Below are 20,743 nucleotides of genomic sequence, written 5' to 3' on the forward strand. Positions count from 1 at the left end.
ATTTTTCACTGTCATTAAGGTCGATAAGTGAGGGGGAGGTTACAAAGTCTAACATACTTCTGTGGTATTCCAAGTTCCAAAAGAATTCTGTACAATTTTGATTGCAATAAATAAATAAATAATAAAATAAATGAATAAATAAATAAATAGGTGGGGCACTCTCTTACGCGCACGCCACAGTGCCAGCTGATACGCGTCTCTCCACCGCGGCATCGCAGGTACTGTCGCGCCGCGGAGGTAGGTGTCCCGCGCAGCACGGCTAGTGCGCGGGTCCACCGCCGCGCAGGGGGCGCGCTGGCGTCGCGGCGGCTCCAGCGGCGAGAGGAGGCAGCGGCCGGCGGCAGAGGAGGCTGCAGTGAGTGCGCGATGGGCGGCCGCCGCAGACGCAGGCGCAGTGGTAGCGCGCGCCGCGCACCATGAGGCCGACGCCGGCCGCCGCGACGCCGACGCCGGGGCCGGCGCGCCTGCCCGCCGCCGCCCTGCTGCTGGCCGCGCTAGCCGCCTGCCACGGTGAGTAGCCTACACAGCAGGGGACGATGCCACAGGCGCACTGGCGATCCTGTGTACTTGGCTCACACTAACACAAAAAAAAAAAACTCCAAAGACTTACCACATTCGGTGTTTCCACAGGAGGAAATTTTTGAGGATTCTGCAGTACTTGAATTATGCACTATCGATCACTGAACAAAATACATTTTCACATATATTTCCAAAATATGGTACAAATTTTATAATGCTCTGCAACTAGCTCGACAACTTATGTCGTCATCTAGCGGAGTTTAAGGGTGGTGGGAAGTCAAACGGGCCGACTTGGAGCAGGAGAGTCACCACAGGACATTTTAATTTCCACTGTCTATACTTTTACAAGTAAATTCAATCAGACTCGAGGGGCTTACGATGTACTCCATATATATATATATATATATATATATATATATATATATATATATATATATATATACTAGCAACTATGTAACATTCCGCTGTATTATTGCCGAAATCAGTTTTGCATCTGTCGATTTGGTTCCGTTAAGGACATGCTGAGCTCCATCTGCTGAATTCAGTGATAAATCTGGTCACACACTCGGTAAATTTCTATTTTGGACTCCTTTTTAAGTTGTGATCTACTGCTTCGACAGTAGACATTTTTATCTGCGGCGCCAAAAGCCTTTAAATACTCCATTCGACTGGGACAAGTGTCCACAATTTATATGTGGCATAGTCTAAAGCTTAAAATAGCCAGTTTTAGAAATAATCGACATATGGTATAAACCTCTCTATTCTTTAACGGGGGTAGGACGTCAAACGATCCGGCTTGGAGCAGGAGAGGCACCACAGGACATTTTAATTTCCACTGTCTATACTTTTACAAGTAAATTCATAAAACTTTGTCAGCATGACCAGGAAGGATTCAGGCTTCACACTCATAGCAGTGGAAGTGCAAAAACATAAATAATTTGTTTTTAAATATGAAATTTCATCATTTTTTCGCTTCCTGTTGGCTGAATTTGTTGCTATAGGTACATTTTTCTTCAGAAGTAAGAGAGATTCTTTGATGAATTTTGCACAGCATACAAACCATACTTACAGCTGTATGAAGCTCTAAAATTTTCCAAATCTATTAAAAACTGTGGTAAAAATTGAAATAATTAACTACAAAATTTGATTTTTTTCTAGACATAAAGTTTAAAACGTAACAGATCATTCATTTTTTCATAAATTAAATAGATTCTATAGTTTCAGACACCTGTAAGTATGGTTTGTATGCTGTGCAAAATGCATCGAACAGTCTCTCTTACTTATGAAGAAAAGTGGACCTATAGCAACAAATGCAGCCAATAGTAAGTGAAAAAAATGATGAAATTTCACATGTAAAAAAATTATTTTGTTATTTCTTTGAACTTCCGCTGCTACTAGTGTGAATCCTGAATCCTTCCTGGTCATACTGACGAAGCTTTATGAATTTACTTGTAAAAGTATATACAGTGGAAATTAAAATGTCCTGTGGTGCCTCTCCTGCTCCAAGTCGCCCCGTTTGATGTCCTACCCCCGTTAAAGAATAGAAAGGTGTATACCATATTTCGATTGTTTCTAAAACTGGCCATTTTAAACTTTAGACTATGCCAGATATAAATTGTGGAGACTTGTCGCAGTCCAATGGAGTTTTTAAAGGCTTTTGGTGCCACAGATGAAAATGTCTACTGTCGAAGCAGTAGATCACAACTTAAAAAAGTACTCCAAAACAGAAATTTACCGAGTGTGTGACCAGATTTATCACTGAATTCAGCAGATGGAGGTCAGCATGTCGTTAACGGAATGAAATCGACAGATGAAAAACTGATTTCGGCAATAATACAGCGGAATGTCACAGAGTTGTTACTATATATATGGAATACGTCGGAAGCCCCTCGAGTCTGATTGCTGTTGTGCTGTCGTGCTGTTGTCTATAGGGAGATTGCGACGCCATAAGACTGTAGCGAAATGTAAGAAGACTTGCAGGGCATAAACGATCGGTGTAGGCACCGGGGTCTGAATGCCGAATGTAAATGTACGACGTATTGCGCATTAATCGACGATCCATTACTGCTTGATTATGCTACTGGTGGTTAATCTGTGGAAACGGTAACGACAGTAAAATTCGCAGGAGGAACCGTTCACAGCGTTCTGAAGCGGAATGAGCACATAAAACCAATAGTATAAAAAGCAGTTATTATGTTGAGACTGTAAGAATCTTAAGGAAATGCTATTTCCACGAGAGGAGTGGTATTGCTCGTCAATCATGGACCGTAGCAGGTTGGATTAATAGAAGCGATAAAGAAAAGCCAACGAAGAGCTACGTGATGCGAATCAGTTTCGTTTAGTAAGGGCGAGAGAGTTAACGAGATACACAACAAACTCCACTAGTAGATGCTACAGTAGAGGCGTTGTGCATCACAGAGAGATTTATTTTTGCAGCTCCGAGAGCGTTAGTTCCAAGGAGAGTCGCTCAACACGTAGTTTCCTTACACTTACGTCTCGTGAAATGAACACGACAGGAAAAATCAGAGCATTTACAGCTCGTACGGAAACTTACCGACAGCCCTCTTTCCCACTCTCCACTCATGAATAGAGCAGAGAGGGGAAGGGGGGGGGGGGGAGAAGATAATAGTGCTACAAGTACCCTCCACCTCACATCATAAAGCGACTTACAGGGTTTAGATGTGGATGCAGATTACTTTAAGAGAGCAGGAAATGAACATGTGACCATCCGTCGAAATTCTCCAGAGCTTGCAGCCGATGAAGAACTTACTCGTAAGATGCTATTTTGTCTAAAACTGACATGGTGAGACCGTGGCTAGGTACAATTAATGTAGGTTGATTCTTGCAAAGAAGAAGACAGCAACCAACCACTGTTTTTACTGCTATTTATTTAAGTAAACAGCGCCGTAACCGGTTTCGAACTGACAAGTTCATCATCAGACGGCTGTTCACAAGACTTACGAGATGCACTTTATATAATCGTCATAATAAAAATCGAAAACTGACGATTATGTAAAGTGCATCTTGTAAATCTTGTGAACAGCCATCTGATGATGAACTTGTCAGTTCGAAACCGGTTACGGCGCTATTTACTTAAATAAATAGCAGTATTAATAGTGGCTGGTTGGTGTCTCATTCTTTGTAAGAATCAACCTACATTAATTCCTCGTAAGACCTTTCTGTAGAATAATGGGAAATGGTTCAGCTACATTTGAATTGCGCAAGTCACAGACCGGTATGTGGGCGAGAGTACTGGTAAACCGGACTCACTTAGTCCTACTGTAGTCGAGAGAAGAACAATTTTCAACACACATCTGTAGAATCCAGAACTATCTTCAAATTTTCACGTCGTACTTCTGTTTCCGGGAAGTTACGATTGCGGTCTCCGAACTAAATGCGTACAGCAATCTGTTGTTTTAGCGTCGTGATCACTGTAGAAAACTCATTTTGGGGGAAGTAGTTCGCTAGTGTTGGAAAGAAGGATCAGTGGGAAAAAGGCTGCACAACACAGCTCTTATAGAGCTTTGGCTTTGACAAAACACAGTATATACAGTTCCACACAGTAAATGGAATGACACCATTAACAAATATAGACTTCGATCAGAAATCGGTAGCTAAGGTAGAATATTCAAAATTTCTAGGTGTATGCATTGATGAGGGGTTGAACTGGAAAAAACGCACTGAGGATCTGCTGAAACGTTTGAATTCAACTACTTATGCTATTAGGGCCATTGGAAATTTTGGCGATATACATGTCAGTAAATTAGCTTACCACGCTTATTTTCATTCTCTGCTTTCGTATGGCATCATATTCTGGGGTAACTCATCATTGAGTGAAAGTGTGTTCATTGCACAAAAGTGTGTAATCAGAATAATTGGTGGAGCTCATCCAAGATCATCCTGCAGACATTTATTTAAAGAGCTAGAGGTCTTCACTGTAGCCTCACAATATATATATTCACTTATGAAATTTGTTATTAACAATCCGAACGAATTCAAAAGTAATAGCAGTGTACATTGCTACAATACTAGGAGAAAGGATGAGCATCACTACTCAAGGTTAAATCTAACTTTGGCTCAGAAGGGGGTAAATTATGCTGCCACAAAAGTCTTTGGTCACTTACCTAATAGCATCAAAAGTCTGACAGAGAGCCATATAGCATTTAAAAGGAAATTAAAAGAATTTCTTAATGGCAACTCCTTCTACTTATTAGATGAATTTTTGGACATAGTAAGTGGGTAACTTCCTCAACCCGCTCCCCCCCCCCCCCCCCCCCAAAAAAAATTATAAATATTAAATGTCGTGTAATATTTTGTGTAATGTAAAAAAAATATTATAAATAGTAAATGTCGTGTAATATTTTGTGTAATGTAATATCTTGTATAGACACCTTTTATTAACCTGGCACGTTCCACATCATTACGAAGTGTCGTATTCATGATCTATGAAACAAGTACTAATCTAATCTAATCCTACTACAATATGTTTAACATGCTACTTCTGTTCGCGTGCTGAGTAAACCCAATGCTAACCATGCTTCTCTTCCTTTAGTCTTCTCCATCTTCCTCCGGACCTCTCAAAATCAATGACGAATTAGTGGAAAGAGGCTTCTGAAATCAACCTGTCTCGTGACGGATGAGTCAGTCTATGATTCTTTCGGTTCGTTAAGTCCCTACACCACGGCTACATTTGCGTTCCACCTATATTCTAGGTGTCAATGATTCTAGGGTCAGATCGCCCATTTGTAGTTAAATGATATCAGGTCACTTTGTCTATATTCTCGGAAGGACGCTGGTGTGAATCACAGTTTACCTGTTTGTAAGAGGTATCTTCCAAACCACTGAAATATGTCGACAGGTATATTCCGTTTACCTAGTTTGCATCAAACTGCCTACTGATACTGAAGAACAATCGCATGAAATTTCTCCTCAAATATGTAAGTGACCAGAAGAATGACTAACAGAATCCATTAAGTTATACTGCACAGCGAATGTTCAACATACGAAAGTACTCTACACTTCCCTTAACGATTGATATGATACGGACAAAATCATGAAATGTATTCGCAGGTGCGAATGCGAACAACCATAAGCTGTATAAGTGAATGACTACAATGGAAATTTGTCCCTGATCGGGACTCGAACATGGATTTCCCGGTCGCCTTCGCCGCTTGGGCTATCCGCTATCCGTGTACGACACACCGCCAGACCCAGACCTCCATATGTCGTCCTTCCTGCCTCATAACTCGTACTCGTACACACATTATGTAATTTCCGTACAGGAGGGAGGGGGGGATATTTTAATTGCAAGTCGCTGCGTGGTATCGGCGGATTATTAAGATATTACAACGCCTGTATTAAAAATAACGTGCCTTGTTCCTCTCAACAATACGGGCTCTCCAATATCTCATTAATTTGAAGTTATTCTGTCACTATCCCCTTATCTGAAGCAAATTTTCGTCGTCAGATGAGTGTAATTAAATACAGAAAGGAAAATAATTTTTCAGGAAGAATTTTAGTTATCAACGGCAAATAAATTTTTTTATTATCTTTCCCATTTCGACATATTAATTTATCATCTTCAGAAGCTCAGTTTGGTAGACAATCAATACCTTCTTCGTAGAAGGATGTCATGGAATGTTCAGAAATTTACGTATTGTAAATTAATTTGTCGATACCGGTAAATATAGTAAAAAATTTATTTGCAACTGATGTCTGAAATATTTCATGCAAACATAATACTACAGCTGCTGAAAATTACAGCCACGAATTAAAATAAGAGGAATAATTTCCACGTTACGTACTGAATGACAGCTTTCCCCAAATGATGTAGATACAAAATAGTATGGATGTGCAGGGGACAAACCCAATAGTATCAGTTTGCAGCATTAATAATAAACTTTTCACCTCTTTTAAAAAGCTGTAGCTAATGCTACGAAACGGAAATTTGATGTGAAACCTGTAGTAGGAAGAAATGCGAATGGAAAACATAATTTTTCGGGGAACTCTACGAGATAAACCATTATCGCTGCGGTATTAGGCGTCGTTAAGTCAGCTTAAAGGAAAACGAAAAAAATCAAAAGCGCCGTGTTAAAGGTCGGGAAGGGTCGATATAGGTCGTATGGCAGCCTCAGAGATGAAACAAAAATAGTTTAAAAAAAAGCCCTTGTAGTTAAAATTAGAGGCTTTCCAACAGTTTTACTGCCAGTGTCACGTAACGATTATGGTAGTAAATTTAGGGTGCTTATTAAAACAGGCAATCATTTTCCCTTCACTGCACACAACACAGTACTCCCTGCCAAGCTGTATAATTGCTTGTGGATCGCGTATGTATGTTTGGATCAAGATGTAGGTAGATTATGATCATCAGGAAATGAGATGTAGGAAACGACTCATATCGCATCCCGTTGAAATTATTGCTTTACGGACAAACGCGCGGAATTCTTCACTGAAATCTGCCTAAAAAGTATTTATTTCACATCTGTCCAGTTGTCCAGTACTATGCAGGTTTCACACAGAAGGACTTCAGGAGATTTTTGTTCAAAAGATTAGTGATTCTGAAGATATGGATTAGCTTGCTATTGCTCAATAGTGGCAGACAGAATCCTGCAGCAGGGATTAGTAGTCTTTCAGATTCACCTGCAAGAGCGTTCGTAGCTCCTTCGAAGCGCGGTTGTTAAATGAGTAAGTGCATCTCGCGGTTATACGAACTGTGAAGGTACCATCGTTGTCTGTAAATCCGATGGAGTAAGACTGCTGGGTGACCAACCATCATCGTAGGTCGCTATGCCGTCCTGCTGAAGGGAATTTCTGTTTTGCCCGAAATCTACTACGTCACGCTGCTTACAAGGGAACCTCCCCATCGCACCCCCCCCCCCCCCCCTCCCCAGATTTAGTTATAAGTTGGCACAGTCGATAGGCCTTGAAACACTTAACACAGATCAATTGAGAAAACAGGAATAAGTTGTGTGGAACTATGAAAAAATAAGCAAAAATACAGACTTAGCAGTCCATGTGGAAGATAGGCTGATGTCAAGGAGAGTGTGACCACAGGAGCGCCGTGGTCCCGTGGTTAGCGTGAGCAGCTGTGGAACGAGAGGTCCTTGGTTCGAGTCTTCGCTCTAGTGAAAAGTTTACATTTTTAATTTTCGTAAAGCTATGATCTGTCCGTTCGTTCATTGACGTCACTGTTCGGATGTACGGACTGACAGATAATAATTGTCTGAAAATAAAAAATTAAACTTTTCGCTCGAGGTAGGACTTGAACCACGGACATCTCGCCCCCGCAGCTGCTCACGCTAACCACAGGACCACGGCGCTCTTGAGCTACCACTGTCACTGATATTACCTATCTTGCACGTGGACTACTCAGTTTGTATATTTTGCTTATTTTTTTATAGTTCCACACAACTTCTTCCTGTTTTCTCGATTGATCTGTGTTCAGTGTTTCAAGGCCTATCCACTGTGCCAACTTATAACTAAATCTGAGTGGGGTGCGATGGGGAGGTTCCCTTGTTAGATTGTTTGGAATCAAATCACTACGAGCAACTGATTGTTGCAAACAATATGGAGTAGTGCTGGCAGAACAATAGCACAAACAATGTAAAATGGTTGCATAGGCCAAAAAACAAGGTTAAAATTACGCAGAGAGTACTGTACCTCTGTTCCTTTCAATTTGTGTTGTTGCGAACATTTATGTACCATTATTTCGAAACTGTGATGCCCAGGTTATACGGAGAGTAGAGGATCCTACGCTGAGTACTTTAAATGAGAAACTAACAGACCCAAAATTTAGTTTTTTATTGACATAAACTACTTACAGCTTTTAGTAACAACTGAGCTCCAGTCTTTATGCATCCCAGGGCTCAAGCTATTTCGCCTCTATATTTGAACACATTGTTTACGGTAGTGTAGAAATTTTTGTCGCGCTAGTACTTCCAGGCTATATTCTTCGAAGCTTACATTTCATGCGTAATTTCACAGATGCTTGCTGATGAACTTTCTCCCAAACCATACAACGCCATCTATACAAATTTTATTTTTCAAATAATTCTTTGTCGTGACTTACGGCCACTCATATTCGTCGACTTACTTCTTCGTAAATAGCTGTAGCGATAAATTTATTCTAATTAGGGTGACTTCTTTTGCAAAATTTTCTGTATACATCAAGCAGCAGCATATATTGCAAGAAAGTCTCAAATTTTCAGTAACTAGGATAACTCTGTATTCGACAAGTACTCACGTATTTTAGACTCTGGATACACATCAGTCGCTATATTTGCATTGATCACACAAACTTTTCTTCTCACAATTACCGATTTCGGGCATTTCCACCTTCAAATCATAAAAATATTCGGATGTAGGCTTCAAAGTCAAAATCTATATACTGTATCTAGGTACATAGTAAGATTTTGACATTGATGCCTGCATCAGAATATTTTTGTAATATGGAGGTGACAATGGATGAAACTGGTAATTGTGAAATGTGCAGTTTATGTGATCAAGACGGACATTCACAAATAAAGTGACACAACATTATCACGGACTCATTTACAGACAATGTCTTCAGCTGACACATATCAGTCGAATGTATGCAGTTTTTCAATGTAGTGTTGCCATCTTCAAGGTAGCTGGGAGTTGTTGGTTATGAAAACATATGTACTTTTTAAGTCGCGAGTCACACGCATTGCTGTTTGAAGAACTCGTTACCGCCTTAAACAGAAATTTGCAACCACTAGCTCCTTATCTCCTTCAGAATCCTTTAGCGTCAGTATAATTTTTAACCAAAATATTTCGGACACAGTTCATAACAGAACACAAACATTATTTCTCATTATGAATGACGCATATATCGGTCTACAATCACAGAATGAAGTGGGGTAGTGAAATGTGTAATGTAAAAGCATGAAATTGCATATTACAATATGAAAGAAAGAAGTATCACGCAAGGAAGTAAACTGTAAACAAACAGGGAAGTAATTACATATCTTCACAAACAATTGAAGCACAGTAGTCTCTTTTCTCACATACTGATGACTGCTTCTCTTTTACCAAGCTTTGTTACCACTAGAGTTATCCACCTTTGTTAATTTTCACAGATTGCAGGATGGGAATGAGTCAGTTTCACGGTTTGACAGCTTTAATGGTGAGTGAAAATCCTGCTAAAGGAAACCAAATCGACTTGCGAAATTCTTTATTTCCTTCATAGATCACAGAGTTTTCGGGTGACTCAGCCGTCCGCCATCATAGCAGAGTGGTCAGCGAGGCAGCGTGCCCTGCAAGGGAGGGGGGGGGGGGCATTCCCGGCTGGGTCAGGTTGGTCAGGTTTTCTCTCCGCTCGGGGACGACGGGGCGTTGTGTTGTATTCATCACCGTCTCATTCTCATCAACACACAAGTCGCCGAAGCGGCGTCAACTAAAAAAGACTTACAACAGGCGACCGCCTTGCCGACGGGAGGCCTTAGCCACACGACATTTATTTAGTGCGTCAGAATGAGTGCCGAGTCGGACAGTGGATCGCGTTCTGCAATACATAGTCTAGTCACAGGTGATGGGTTGACATTTAAAAAGTCAGAATTCCTCCCACTTTTTCCCATCATGCACTTTCCAACACGATTACGTAGTTGCGAATAATTACGGTGATAAACCAGATCATTATAACCATAATCTTCGTAGTGTGTTGGTCGACCTTTGAAACGCATTGCAGCAACGATTCTGGTTTCAAAAATCCGTTGGCAGCTTTCTGGAGCTATACCACGTAAGTTACGGTGGTCTGTGAGTGTGGAACTGGCGCTCGCTAGTCTCCCGGATGTGTTACGTCGGGTACAGATCAGGCAAATTTGGCGGACCAGACATCAGAATGGGTCTTGTGACAAGGCAGTTACACTGCTGGAAGATGCACCTCGTCGGGTAAGGTATCAAACACGAAGGAATCCAGGTGGTACTCGATAATGTTTGCGCAGGCTTCAGCTGGCATGATGCCTTCGATCATTAACACTGTTCCCGTGGAAGTGCAGGCGAATGTCCCACACAGCATAATACTGCGTCCATCACTCCGTGTCCATCGTCGTTGTTTATGTTTCTATAACCATACGCCGGGATGACGGCGGATCCGTTCGCTGCCTAGTGTAACAAGTAATATGAGTCATACAGTTGTCATGTTTCCATTGATCCATGGTCAAGCCCAGTTGATCTCGTGCCAACTGCAACGGTAACTTACGATGACGTAGGAGTGCCATATTCAACAATGTAGGATGAATTGTTTTACCTGAAACAACTGAGCCGGAACCGCGATTGTACTCAGTCGTCAGATCTCCCCTATATCGCTTATCCTCCTTTACGTAAGGGGCAAGTCTCTAATCTGCACTTTCTGTGATGATGCTTGGATGTCCAAGAGCTTGTCACCTGCTCGAGATTTGACAGTACTTCAACTTCCTTCCACATATGCTGATGACATCATAACAACTGTCTAAAATGCAGTTAGTTAAGAAATAATGAAAAAATTAAAAGGTCAAATGGGTAAAGTCGATGTACAGATGAACACAATGCATCATGGTTCTCACCCGATATCCAGATATCGACAAAATATGAATTGTATGGGTGTATCAAATATCACACTCACGCCCAAGATTCAACGAAACTGTGACGTGAACTGAGAATGGGAACACAGGGCCCAGTTCATTCTCTCCATGTCTCCCACCTCATTCGTCAGTTCTTCTCTTCATCCGTTGTCTGTACATAGATCAACAATCACGCTCCACACAAAATTTTTGAACGAACTGTTGTACAAATGAAAAGTGAGAAATAGGAAATATTTAAAACATTTGTGATTTGGAATAACATAATAAACGTTTCAAACAGTTTTGTGTCCCGAAGATGAGCATGAACGACCGAAAAAAATAATCATTTGTAAAGACACATGTGCAATATAGTAGTGACAGAAAACAAAACTTTGAACCATTTGCTTTAGATAGCTGTCTGTAACAAACGATTAAGTTCAAATGGTTCAAATGGCTCTAAGCACTATGGGACTTAACATCTGAGGTCATCAGTCCCCTAGACTTAGAACTACTTAAGCCTAACTAACCTAAGGATGTGACACACATCCACGCCCGAGGCAGGATTCGAACCTGCGACGGTAGCAGGCTCACGGTTCGGACTGAAGTGCCTAGAACCTCTCGGCCACAGCGTCCGGCCGACCATTAAATATCATTCGCGTCTTAACTGGACTCTTATTTCGACACTCGACACTTGAAAATGCCCTGGCTGTGTTTTTTAAGAGAAGTAAAGTATTTTAGAAGCCGAGGTGGATTCACTTACCAGGATCTCTAACGACTCATGCAAAAAAGTTTTAAACGCGTCTTGTTGACTCACACTCAACTAATTTCTTTCCGAATTCAAACACAGTCTTAGTTTATCATAATCAACTCAACGTATGACCATCACTAACGAAACGTTACGTCTCATCAGAGCACAGAAATTCATTGCGTCAGCGATTCAAGACATCCTAGTTGGTGACAGATCTGCGAATAAAAGTATTTTCATCGATTATAAATCAACAACGAGCTAAATTCCATCCGTCGAAATGGCTGTCTTTCATCAAAATTACTCACCTGGCAACAGCTTCTGCTAGAATGCCACGCCAACTGAAAACTCTGTATGCACGTAACGTTTTACGCCTGAAGCACCATTTAATCCAGTATTTACTCGTCTTTTCGTTACACCTTGCATTTCTGCAACTACATACGTTGTTCCCAGATTTATATATATTTTAAGTGCATTTTGATACGGCATACATGACTGCTCCGAACTGTCGTTACACCTGCTCTAGATTTTCGTTTAAAGCTATGTTAACAACACGAAGGTGATGCACGTACTAAAAAATATTCGATTTTATCGATCTAGACATTAGGTCATCATCTTTAATACATGTAACGTTTGTTTCTTTCAGAAAAATGTTGTAGGGAGACGGTTCCTTACAGTATACATGAGTGTCTTAATAGCATCATTACGCCTCTAGGGCGTGTAAAAAAATCCCTGATAATTCTAGTATTACTTTTCTGAAAGAACTGCTTAGCAATTTAGGGTCATAAATAGAACCATTACTTGTTATATATTACTAATACATGAAACATAATAAGAACCGTTTCATTTTCCTAGGTACACAAAGGAGCAAGAGACATAGGGAATACGGCATCATGAATAAATCAGTCATTCTCAAGTATCGTGACGAGACCTTATCAAAATTTTTCCATTAACACCATACATTTAATTTACCATTAATTTATTCAGTCATTTACAAAACAACTGCATCTCTGCAATGCATGAAAACCGAGTCCAGTATCACATTTTCGGATATGTTTGAGAATTGAAAAAAAAAAGAAACACTAATGTGACAATAATAAGTACAGATGGCTGGACGCCAAATATACAGGACATACTAGAATAGATAAAAATCTAAGAATAAATAAAAAATATAAAAACCAAGAAAACATAAAAAAACATAGCGTGGCACTGATAATTGTACCAGAATTCTTTTAACGGTATATTATGTCTGTCAATCATGTTCTGTCAATCATGTTATTTTTTATGTATTTTTAGATTTTCTACGTATTTGAACTTCATCCATTTTAACTTGTTATTGCCATCTGGTGTTTGTTTCTATTTTGTAACGTATGATGATTGATGGATAGATAGATGGTGACGGGAGATTTTGTAAACAACATTCTGCATTCAATTCTACCTTCCACACTCTTCTTTTTTGTACATAAACAAAAAACGTAAGTAACAAGGAAAAAAGTATAAATAAATAGTCTCAGTAATTTAATCTATATGTTTAGTAAAGGATGTGCCTTTGCACGCGCATGTGTGTGTGTGTGTGTGTGTGTGTGTGTGTGTGTGTGTGTGTGTGTGTTTTCTTATAAAGTAAGAGCGATTCGAACAATTTCGACTGCCCATGGTACACATGTGAATAAATGCAGTCCCTGTCCATTATACTCCTGTACTCTACTTAGAGATCCCCACAGGAGATAGGACGTATTTGTGCATTTGCACTGAAAAAAATGTGGATCTATTGCCCAGCCAGGCTTATCAATTATTTGAATGTATGGTGCCTGTTCCTTCTAAAGACTGCAGAGAGGTGGCGCTCGGTGGGGGTGTGAATCGGCCGTGAGGCGTACCGAGATAGTCCGTGCAGTTGTGATAAGGCCGTTCTTTCGAAGGAACGGACACCATGCATTCAAGTATATGAAACACCTTAGCACATTTAGGAGTGAGAGTGGGTATAGAGAGCTGATGGCAAGGGAAATAATAACGATAACTATAGAAAAATATTTTTACCAATACAAATATTCCTTACTGTCAGGGAAAGACACCCATTCACACTATCGATGGTAGTTGCTCTAAGGCGGTGTTCGTGATTTTGGCGTCGCTGTTCTGACTAGTGACTGTCCCCACGACATAAAACCTTTAAATGATACATGTGGGGATGTGTACTGCAAGAGAGTAATTTGTGAAGTAATCGGAAATGAGAGGTAGACTGTTAATTATTATGAAATACACGGACAACATTGTTGCTCAAGGATGGATGCAGCCAAGACTTTGGTTTCTGTACAGGAAGCTGTTACGTTCTCTAAAACTAGGATTTTTCTTACATTTATGTTATAGTAAATGTGTAATATTTTATAATGGGTATACTGTTATATATATATTAATCTTGACCACCCTAAATACCTGTTTGTACAGATGCACCTTGAGTAGACGTCACGATGGTATAATAAGGAAAGTTGTCACAGAATAACATGTATAAATTGCATTGTTCGTTTCACGGTCATAAAAGCTTAGCCAATAACAAATTTATAGAAGGTGGCTGACAAAGAACAAACGCAAACCATTAGTGTAACATTTGTCTAGTTGACGCCATGGTGAGACAGCTCAAACAGTGCGCGATATAAAGCCAACATTATGAGATGAGCTAGGTCTCACGTAGCCAGTGTTCTAGTTCACGGAATCTGTATAAAAAAGATATTATAGCTGGAACAATTGCTATTCGGCATATTTCTCTGTGATCTCGCATAGAAATTACTTTGCAAGGTGCCACACAACTTCCCTGCATATCGGGCAACAACATCTGACTCAAAAGTCCATCGACGAGGTGACGGGTTGGCGTCATGTCCACCAGCCTTTCCTTCCCTGCAACAACAAGGTATCATGTCGCGTGCGGAGATTTCGCCACAAATCAACGACTTTACGATATCGGTTTGTCGGACACTCCACTTTGTACAATTCGGCGGTTTCCACCACCTGAGTTGCTCTGCTACCAGTGAAGTCTGGAAACTGGGTCGACAGTTCGTTGGCCATTACCTCCACGTTGCCCCGGACTCGAGTGACCCAGTTGTGTGGGTCAAGGGATGGATGATCACTTACCTGCATACTGACTGTTCGCAGAGTTCGAGTCTCGGTCCGGCACACAGTTCTAACCTGCCAGGAAGTTTCAGCAGAAGATATATTTCAACTGGTCGACGAAAAAAAGGGAATACAACAAAGTTCAGGAAAATACACAAATACAGCAATATAATTTATTTAGGAAAACATAAATAGAAAGGGCATGGTAGTAAAGGCGAAATGGCTGCAGGAGAAATGTGAAGAAAACGAAAAAGAAATCTTCATCTGGAATACTGATTCGCAAGTCAAAATAACATTAAGAGTGAAATGAGAATTCCACTCTTAAACGCAGAGGAGTGAGTGGATAAGTGGAAAGAGTACATTGAGGCTATGGAAGACATATTAGAGCCTTCCAGTATTAGAGTAAAAATTTAACAAAGCTTTGGAAAGTTTGCAATAAAATAAGGCAGAAGGGATAGGTAACACTACAAGGAAAAATGATCTGCGGTAATCATAAATGAATCGAACTTTAACACGGATGGGGTTGAAACAAGCAGCTATAAAACTATTGTGCAATCAACCCACGGAAATAATAAATACAGCAGAAACGTTTTCATATGTAGATTAACTAGCTTTTGCTTAACAACTCCTACTACACCACTGAGAAATTGTTAACTACAGTCAATAATTAAAAAAGTAAAAGCTTGTAAATGGCCAGTATACAGCTACATAAATGTTGCTATTCTATTATTTAGCTGTACAATAAGTATTCCTTGTTTGATTTATCGTGAATTTGATCTATGAAACAAGTAACTTATTAACATTCTTGGTGCATTTCTAAAATCTTTGTGGAAAGTGGCAACAACGACTCTGGTGTTTGGAATGAGACTGGAGAAATATCATCAGACTATCGAAAAAATATCGTTAGCAAAATTCCGAATAATGCAAGGGAAGAACAGTGCGATAACAACAGAGCAATCAGCTTATCAGCTCATGCATCCCAGTTGCTAAACGAGAATAATACACAGAAGAGTGGAAAAGAAACTTTAGGACCTGTTAGAGGACTACCAATTCGGCTTTAGGAAAATGAAGGCATCAGAGAGACAGTTCTGTCATTCCACTTCATAATCGAAGCAAGACTTACGAAGAAAAATCAAGATAGGTACATAGAATTTGCCATCTAAAACATCGTTCGACATTGTAAAATGTTTCAAGATGTTCATAGTTGTCAGGAAGGTACGTGTAAACTATAGGGAAAGACGGGTAATAGAGTATGTGCAGGACACAAGAGGGAGCAATACGAGGGGAAGACGAAGAATAAGGTACTCCGATTAACAATGATGTAAGACAGAATGCAGTCTTTTGACCGTGCTGTTCATCAGAAATAAAAGAAAGGTTCAGTAGTGTGAATAAAATTAGACAACGATAAGATCGCTGAGGACATTGCTACCTCCAGAGAAAAAAGTTACAGAGTAAATAAAGGAAAGACAAAAGTAATGAAGAGCAACGGACATGCGATTAGCGGTAAACTTAAGATCAAAATTAATGATCACGAAGTATACGAAGTCAAGAAATTCTGCCACCTTCGAAGCAAACTGACATCTGACGGACGAAGTAAGGAAGGCATAAAAAGCAGCCTTAGAGAGGGGAAGAGGGCATTCCTTGTCCCAAAGAAATCTAGTAATCTGAGCAAGAAGTTTTTGAAAATGTACATCTAGAGCAGAGTATGTGACAGAGTGATAAATGGACTGCGGCAAAACCGGAACTGAAAAAATCGAAGCATTTGAAATACGGTGCTACAGAAGATTGCTGAAAACTGTAGTATGTGAAAACTGTCGAGGAAGGTAGACTACACTATCTGCAACAAATAGTTAAGGCTATTGGGTTCAAGACACGCTCTCACACATTAGACTACATTGAGCTATGAATTGGTCAGGATGTTAATTCTATCGTTTTGCCTGTTGTTCCAAATAGCTGGAAACTATTTTGGACTGCGACAGGATGATTTAAAGGGACATCGATGTGGAACTGGGTGACTAGTTGCTTGTCAAACCAAGAACTAGAACACATATGTGAATACATACGGTGTCATGATGGAAGATAGGTGTTTCCAGAGGACAGTCATGATGAAAATGTAGAAAAAGGAAGAACACTGGGGCACCGAGAATGTTGATATAAATATCCGGCTTCACGTCCATGGTAACTTGAATGCTTCGGCCTAAGCCATAGTACGAAAAATCGTGACTATTTGGACCTCACTAGACGAGTCACGCGCTGACCACCTTCTATGATGTTTGGCTCATACAAGGTGTGCAGCTTAAAATGTCCTTGTGCGACGTATTAGACTTCTTATGGCCACTGGATGCAATTTAGTTCGCAATGTTAGCTCTGATTCTGGTTTACATGGAACTTCATTCACTGGTAATAGCAATTTCTGTCGATTTTGAAACCGGCTGATGTTGACAAAGGACGACACTCGAGTCTGGTCCCTGTCGGTTAGGCTCCTCAAACGAGTGCTGTTCTTACAACGTGTTACATATCTACGAGGAGTACACCACTCCATAAAGACACGTTCGACAGTCGACATTAATACAACAACAAGAAGGGCAAGGTCGTTGACCTTGAGTTGATGGGCATCTCCAACACATTACCTGCTTTCAGCCATTGCTTCACGTCTCCACATCTTACTGTAATCGTTCCTTGCAACTGACTGGTACATAGCACCACTTCACTGCCAAGATCAACGTCAGCAACAGGGAGAATGGGGTGGTGTCATCACCGCCTGACACAAGTTCAGTCCTACAGCATCTGCAGCTGTCTCTTACGAGAGTGACTAGTATTACGACCACACATTCTCCAAAGGCTAATGCCTTGCCAATGCAACCACTCTCTTTTGTCGTTGGACGTTCGATTCAGTTTCGTATAATTGTCACAGTCTATCCTCTTTTCGACGTCCAAAATTTCTTCCCATGCCGTCACCTTCCTGTCTTTCTCATTTCTTTCAAGAATATTAATGATGAGTGTTGTGTCTGATAACATGTGCGGCACATTTTATTTTTCTCTTTTCCAGTTTCTTTAATATTTTTCCCTTTTTTCTTCAATACTTTCCTTAACCCTAACTTAGTAGACCATTGTAAAATTTACGATTCTGTTGGTATCTCTTTCCGATCCCGCTAAGAGAGTCACCTGACCGGTTCGTGCTCTTGAGTATCTTCATGACAAACATAGTTGTTGACAATGGCTGAATTATTCATTGCTAACACTTGAGCTCTTGTCATAAATATTACGAAAGTTTAATAATCGTGTCCTGTTTTGTAATAAGCGGCATGTCCGTTTTATAGTTTAGAATTTATCTTAGGTGAAAATCAAGCAGTCGAAGTTATAAAAGTGTCAGATTGTATCACATTGGTCCTACTTAGTGTTAACCTCGTCTTTTGCTGCTGAAATCAGCTGAGATTGATTTTGACATTACCATAATAGGCGAATTACTTCAATAACTTCACCCGAGTAGCAGCAGAACCTTTAGCAACCTCAAGGGGGAAAACTTCGCTCAGTTTGCCCTTCGACTAAACGAAGAACGACGACGACATTCCCTGCTAAAAAGCAATATGTGTCCAATAACGAGCTAGATCCTGCTTAGACTGTAATAACAGTGTCTAAATCAGAAAAATTGTTTAGTCGTTGTGTGTGTACTATACTCTTACAGTTATACTAATTTGTAACTAGTGCAAATTATGACTTCTTTACCAAAAACATTTTGAGCAGTAAAATTGTAGTTATAGGTTATAAAACAGGTTCATTTTGTAACTATTTTGTATGAAGCTTATCATTATAGGTCAGACCTATAAATTATATCTTTCTTTGAATAAAATTTGCTGTAGTAAAATTTGCGATAGTTGAATAGCAATGGAACATTTTTCCCTCTTTAGTACTCCGTCTTCCAGGTTGGTTTTTCCTTTCCGTCCTTCTCGTCCTTGTAATTTCCCTTCACATCCACTGTTCAGCAGCTTCGAGTCAATTCCGTTACAGTTTAGTCAGATTCCAAATTTGACTTACGTAGAGCAGTGTACTTCATAAAATTATTTTGAAAAGGATTTTTTTTTGGTTTCAAATGTTTGCTGTATAAATGTTTTTCTGTTTACCAATGCAATTATGCTCTTCACTTTCATTAAGCAGCTATTGTGTTCCATGATTATACTACCAAGATGAAAAGCTATTTCACCTGATTAGTTCTAACTTCATCAATTTTATATTGTTTTTAACTTATTTCATATTTTACTGTACTTATATTCGTTTCATTTTCCACTTGTCACTTTTAATTTCCATAGTTCAACAGTATCTGATACAGCTTTCAGAATTCTTTTCGTTTTTCGGACTGCTCTTATAATGTCATCAGAAAATCTGATGCAGGGTATCCTTTCACCTTTGGTTTTCGTTCCTTCTGTCTTCTTCATGATATGAATAGCTACCGCAATGAACACATTCATAGGGGAGATCTTTGTCTAACACCTTTTCTATTATTGGCCTCTTAGTCTACTTTATTGATCTTTATTTTTGTGCTTTGTCTCTACGTAGTTCTAAAGAGTAGCTTCCTGTTCACACTGTCAAAAGATTTTTCTACCTCAGTGAAGGTAAGATAAGTATCTGTTCATATCCATCCTTCACTCCAATAACATACGCAAAGTCAAAAGTGCTTCTCTTCTTCCCCTGCCTTCTCTAATATAAATTGGTCTTCAACGTACTTACACGCCTTTCCTTTTATCCCTCTCGTAACTACCAGGTGGTATTAATTAATGTATAGCTACTCACAGAAGCCTGTGTGGCCTGTAATTATCGTATGGTAGCGAAGCGTAGTAATATTCTAAGGCGTTAATGTGGAGTCGATTTACGCTGGCAAAAAAACAAGTTCCAGTTTTATCCTCCTGGTACAAATATGGAGCTGTGAATGCAAGAAAGACATATAGAAATGGACCGAGACTCGAACTCGGGACCTTTGCCTTTCGCGGGCAAGTGCTCTACCGACTGAGCTACTCAAGCACGACTCACGTCCCGTCCTCACAGCTTCAATTCCGCCAGTACCTCGTCTCCTACCTTCCAAACTTCACAGAAGCTCTCCTGCGAACCTTGCAGAACTAGCACTCCTGGAAGAAAGTCTCGGTCCGGCACACAGTTTTTATCTGCCAGGAAGTTTCATATCAGCGCACACTCCGCTGTAGAGCGAAAATTTCATTCTAGAAACAACCCCAAGGCTGTGGCTAAGCCATGTCTCCGCAATATCCTTTCTTCCAGGAGTGCTAGTTCTGCAAGGTTCGCAGGAGAGCTTCTGTGAAGCTTGGAAGGTACGAGACGAGGTATTGGCGGAATTAAAGCTGTGAGGACGGGGCGTGAGTCGTAGTGAGTCAGTCGGTAGAGGACTTGCCCGCGAAAGGCAAAGGTCCCGAGTTCGAGTCTCGGTCCGGCACACAGTTTTAATCTGCCAGGAAGTTTCATATCAGCGCACACTCCGCTGTAGAGTGAAAATTTCATTCTATACATATAGAAATGTTTCGGTATATATGAATTAGGAACGGAACGTGGGCAGAAAGTGAGAAAGACATAATGTTGATTTTATTTTTAACAGCCTCTTGCACAATTTGTTCTACATGAACACCGGGAGTCGATGAGGTGCTGTACAGCGCCAGATTTGCACCTGGTGGCTAAAACTGGAACTAATTTTTTTCCAGTCTAAATCGGTTCCGCATTAACGCATTGGAGTAGCTACCAACTTTCGCTGCCATGCGATAACTACAGCCCCGTGAGCAGCTGCACTTTAATTATAACCATCGGGTATATTAATGAGCAC

The 20,743-nt window shown here is 40.3% G+C and overlaps 1 protein-coding gene across 1 annotated transcript in view; it reads left to right on the forward strand.

The window, feature by feature from the left end:
- Positions 1–485: 485 nt before the first annotated feature.
- The window catches only part of LOC126459831 (lachesin-like), a gene marked incomplete at its 5' end in the record, with an annotated part of 666,568 nt that continues 646,310 nt past the window's right edge, over positions 486–20,743 (forward strand). The window contains one exon of the mRNA XM_050095886.1: positions 486–510. Within this exon, the coding sequence (XP_049951843.1) occupies positions 486–510 (25 nt within the window). The remainder of the gene's footprint in view (positions 511–20,743) is intronic.

This window comes from Schistocerca serialis, chromosome 1 (genome assembly GCF_023864345.2).
Source record: "Schistocerca serialis cubense isolate TAMUIC-IGC-003099 chromosome 1, iqSchSeri2.2, whole genome shotgun sequence".
Classification (NCBI taxonomy): Eukaryota; Metazoa; Arthropoda; class Insecta; order Orthoptera; family Acrididae; genus Schistocerca; species Schistocerca serialis.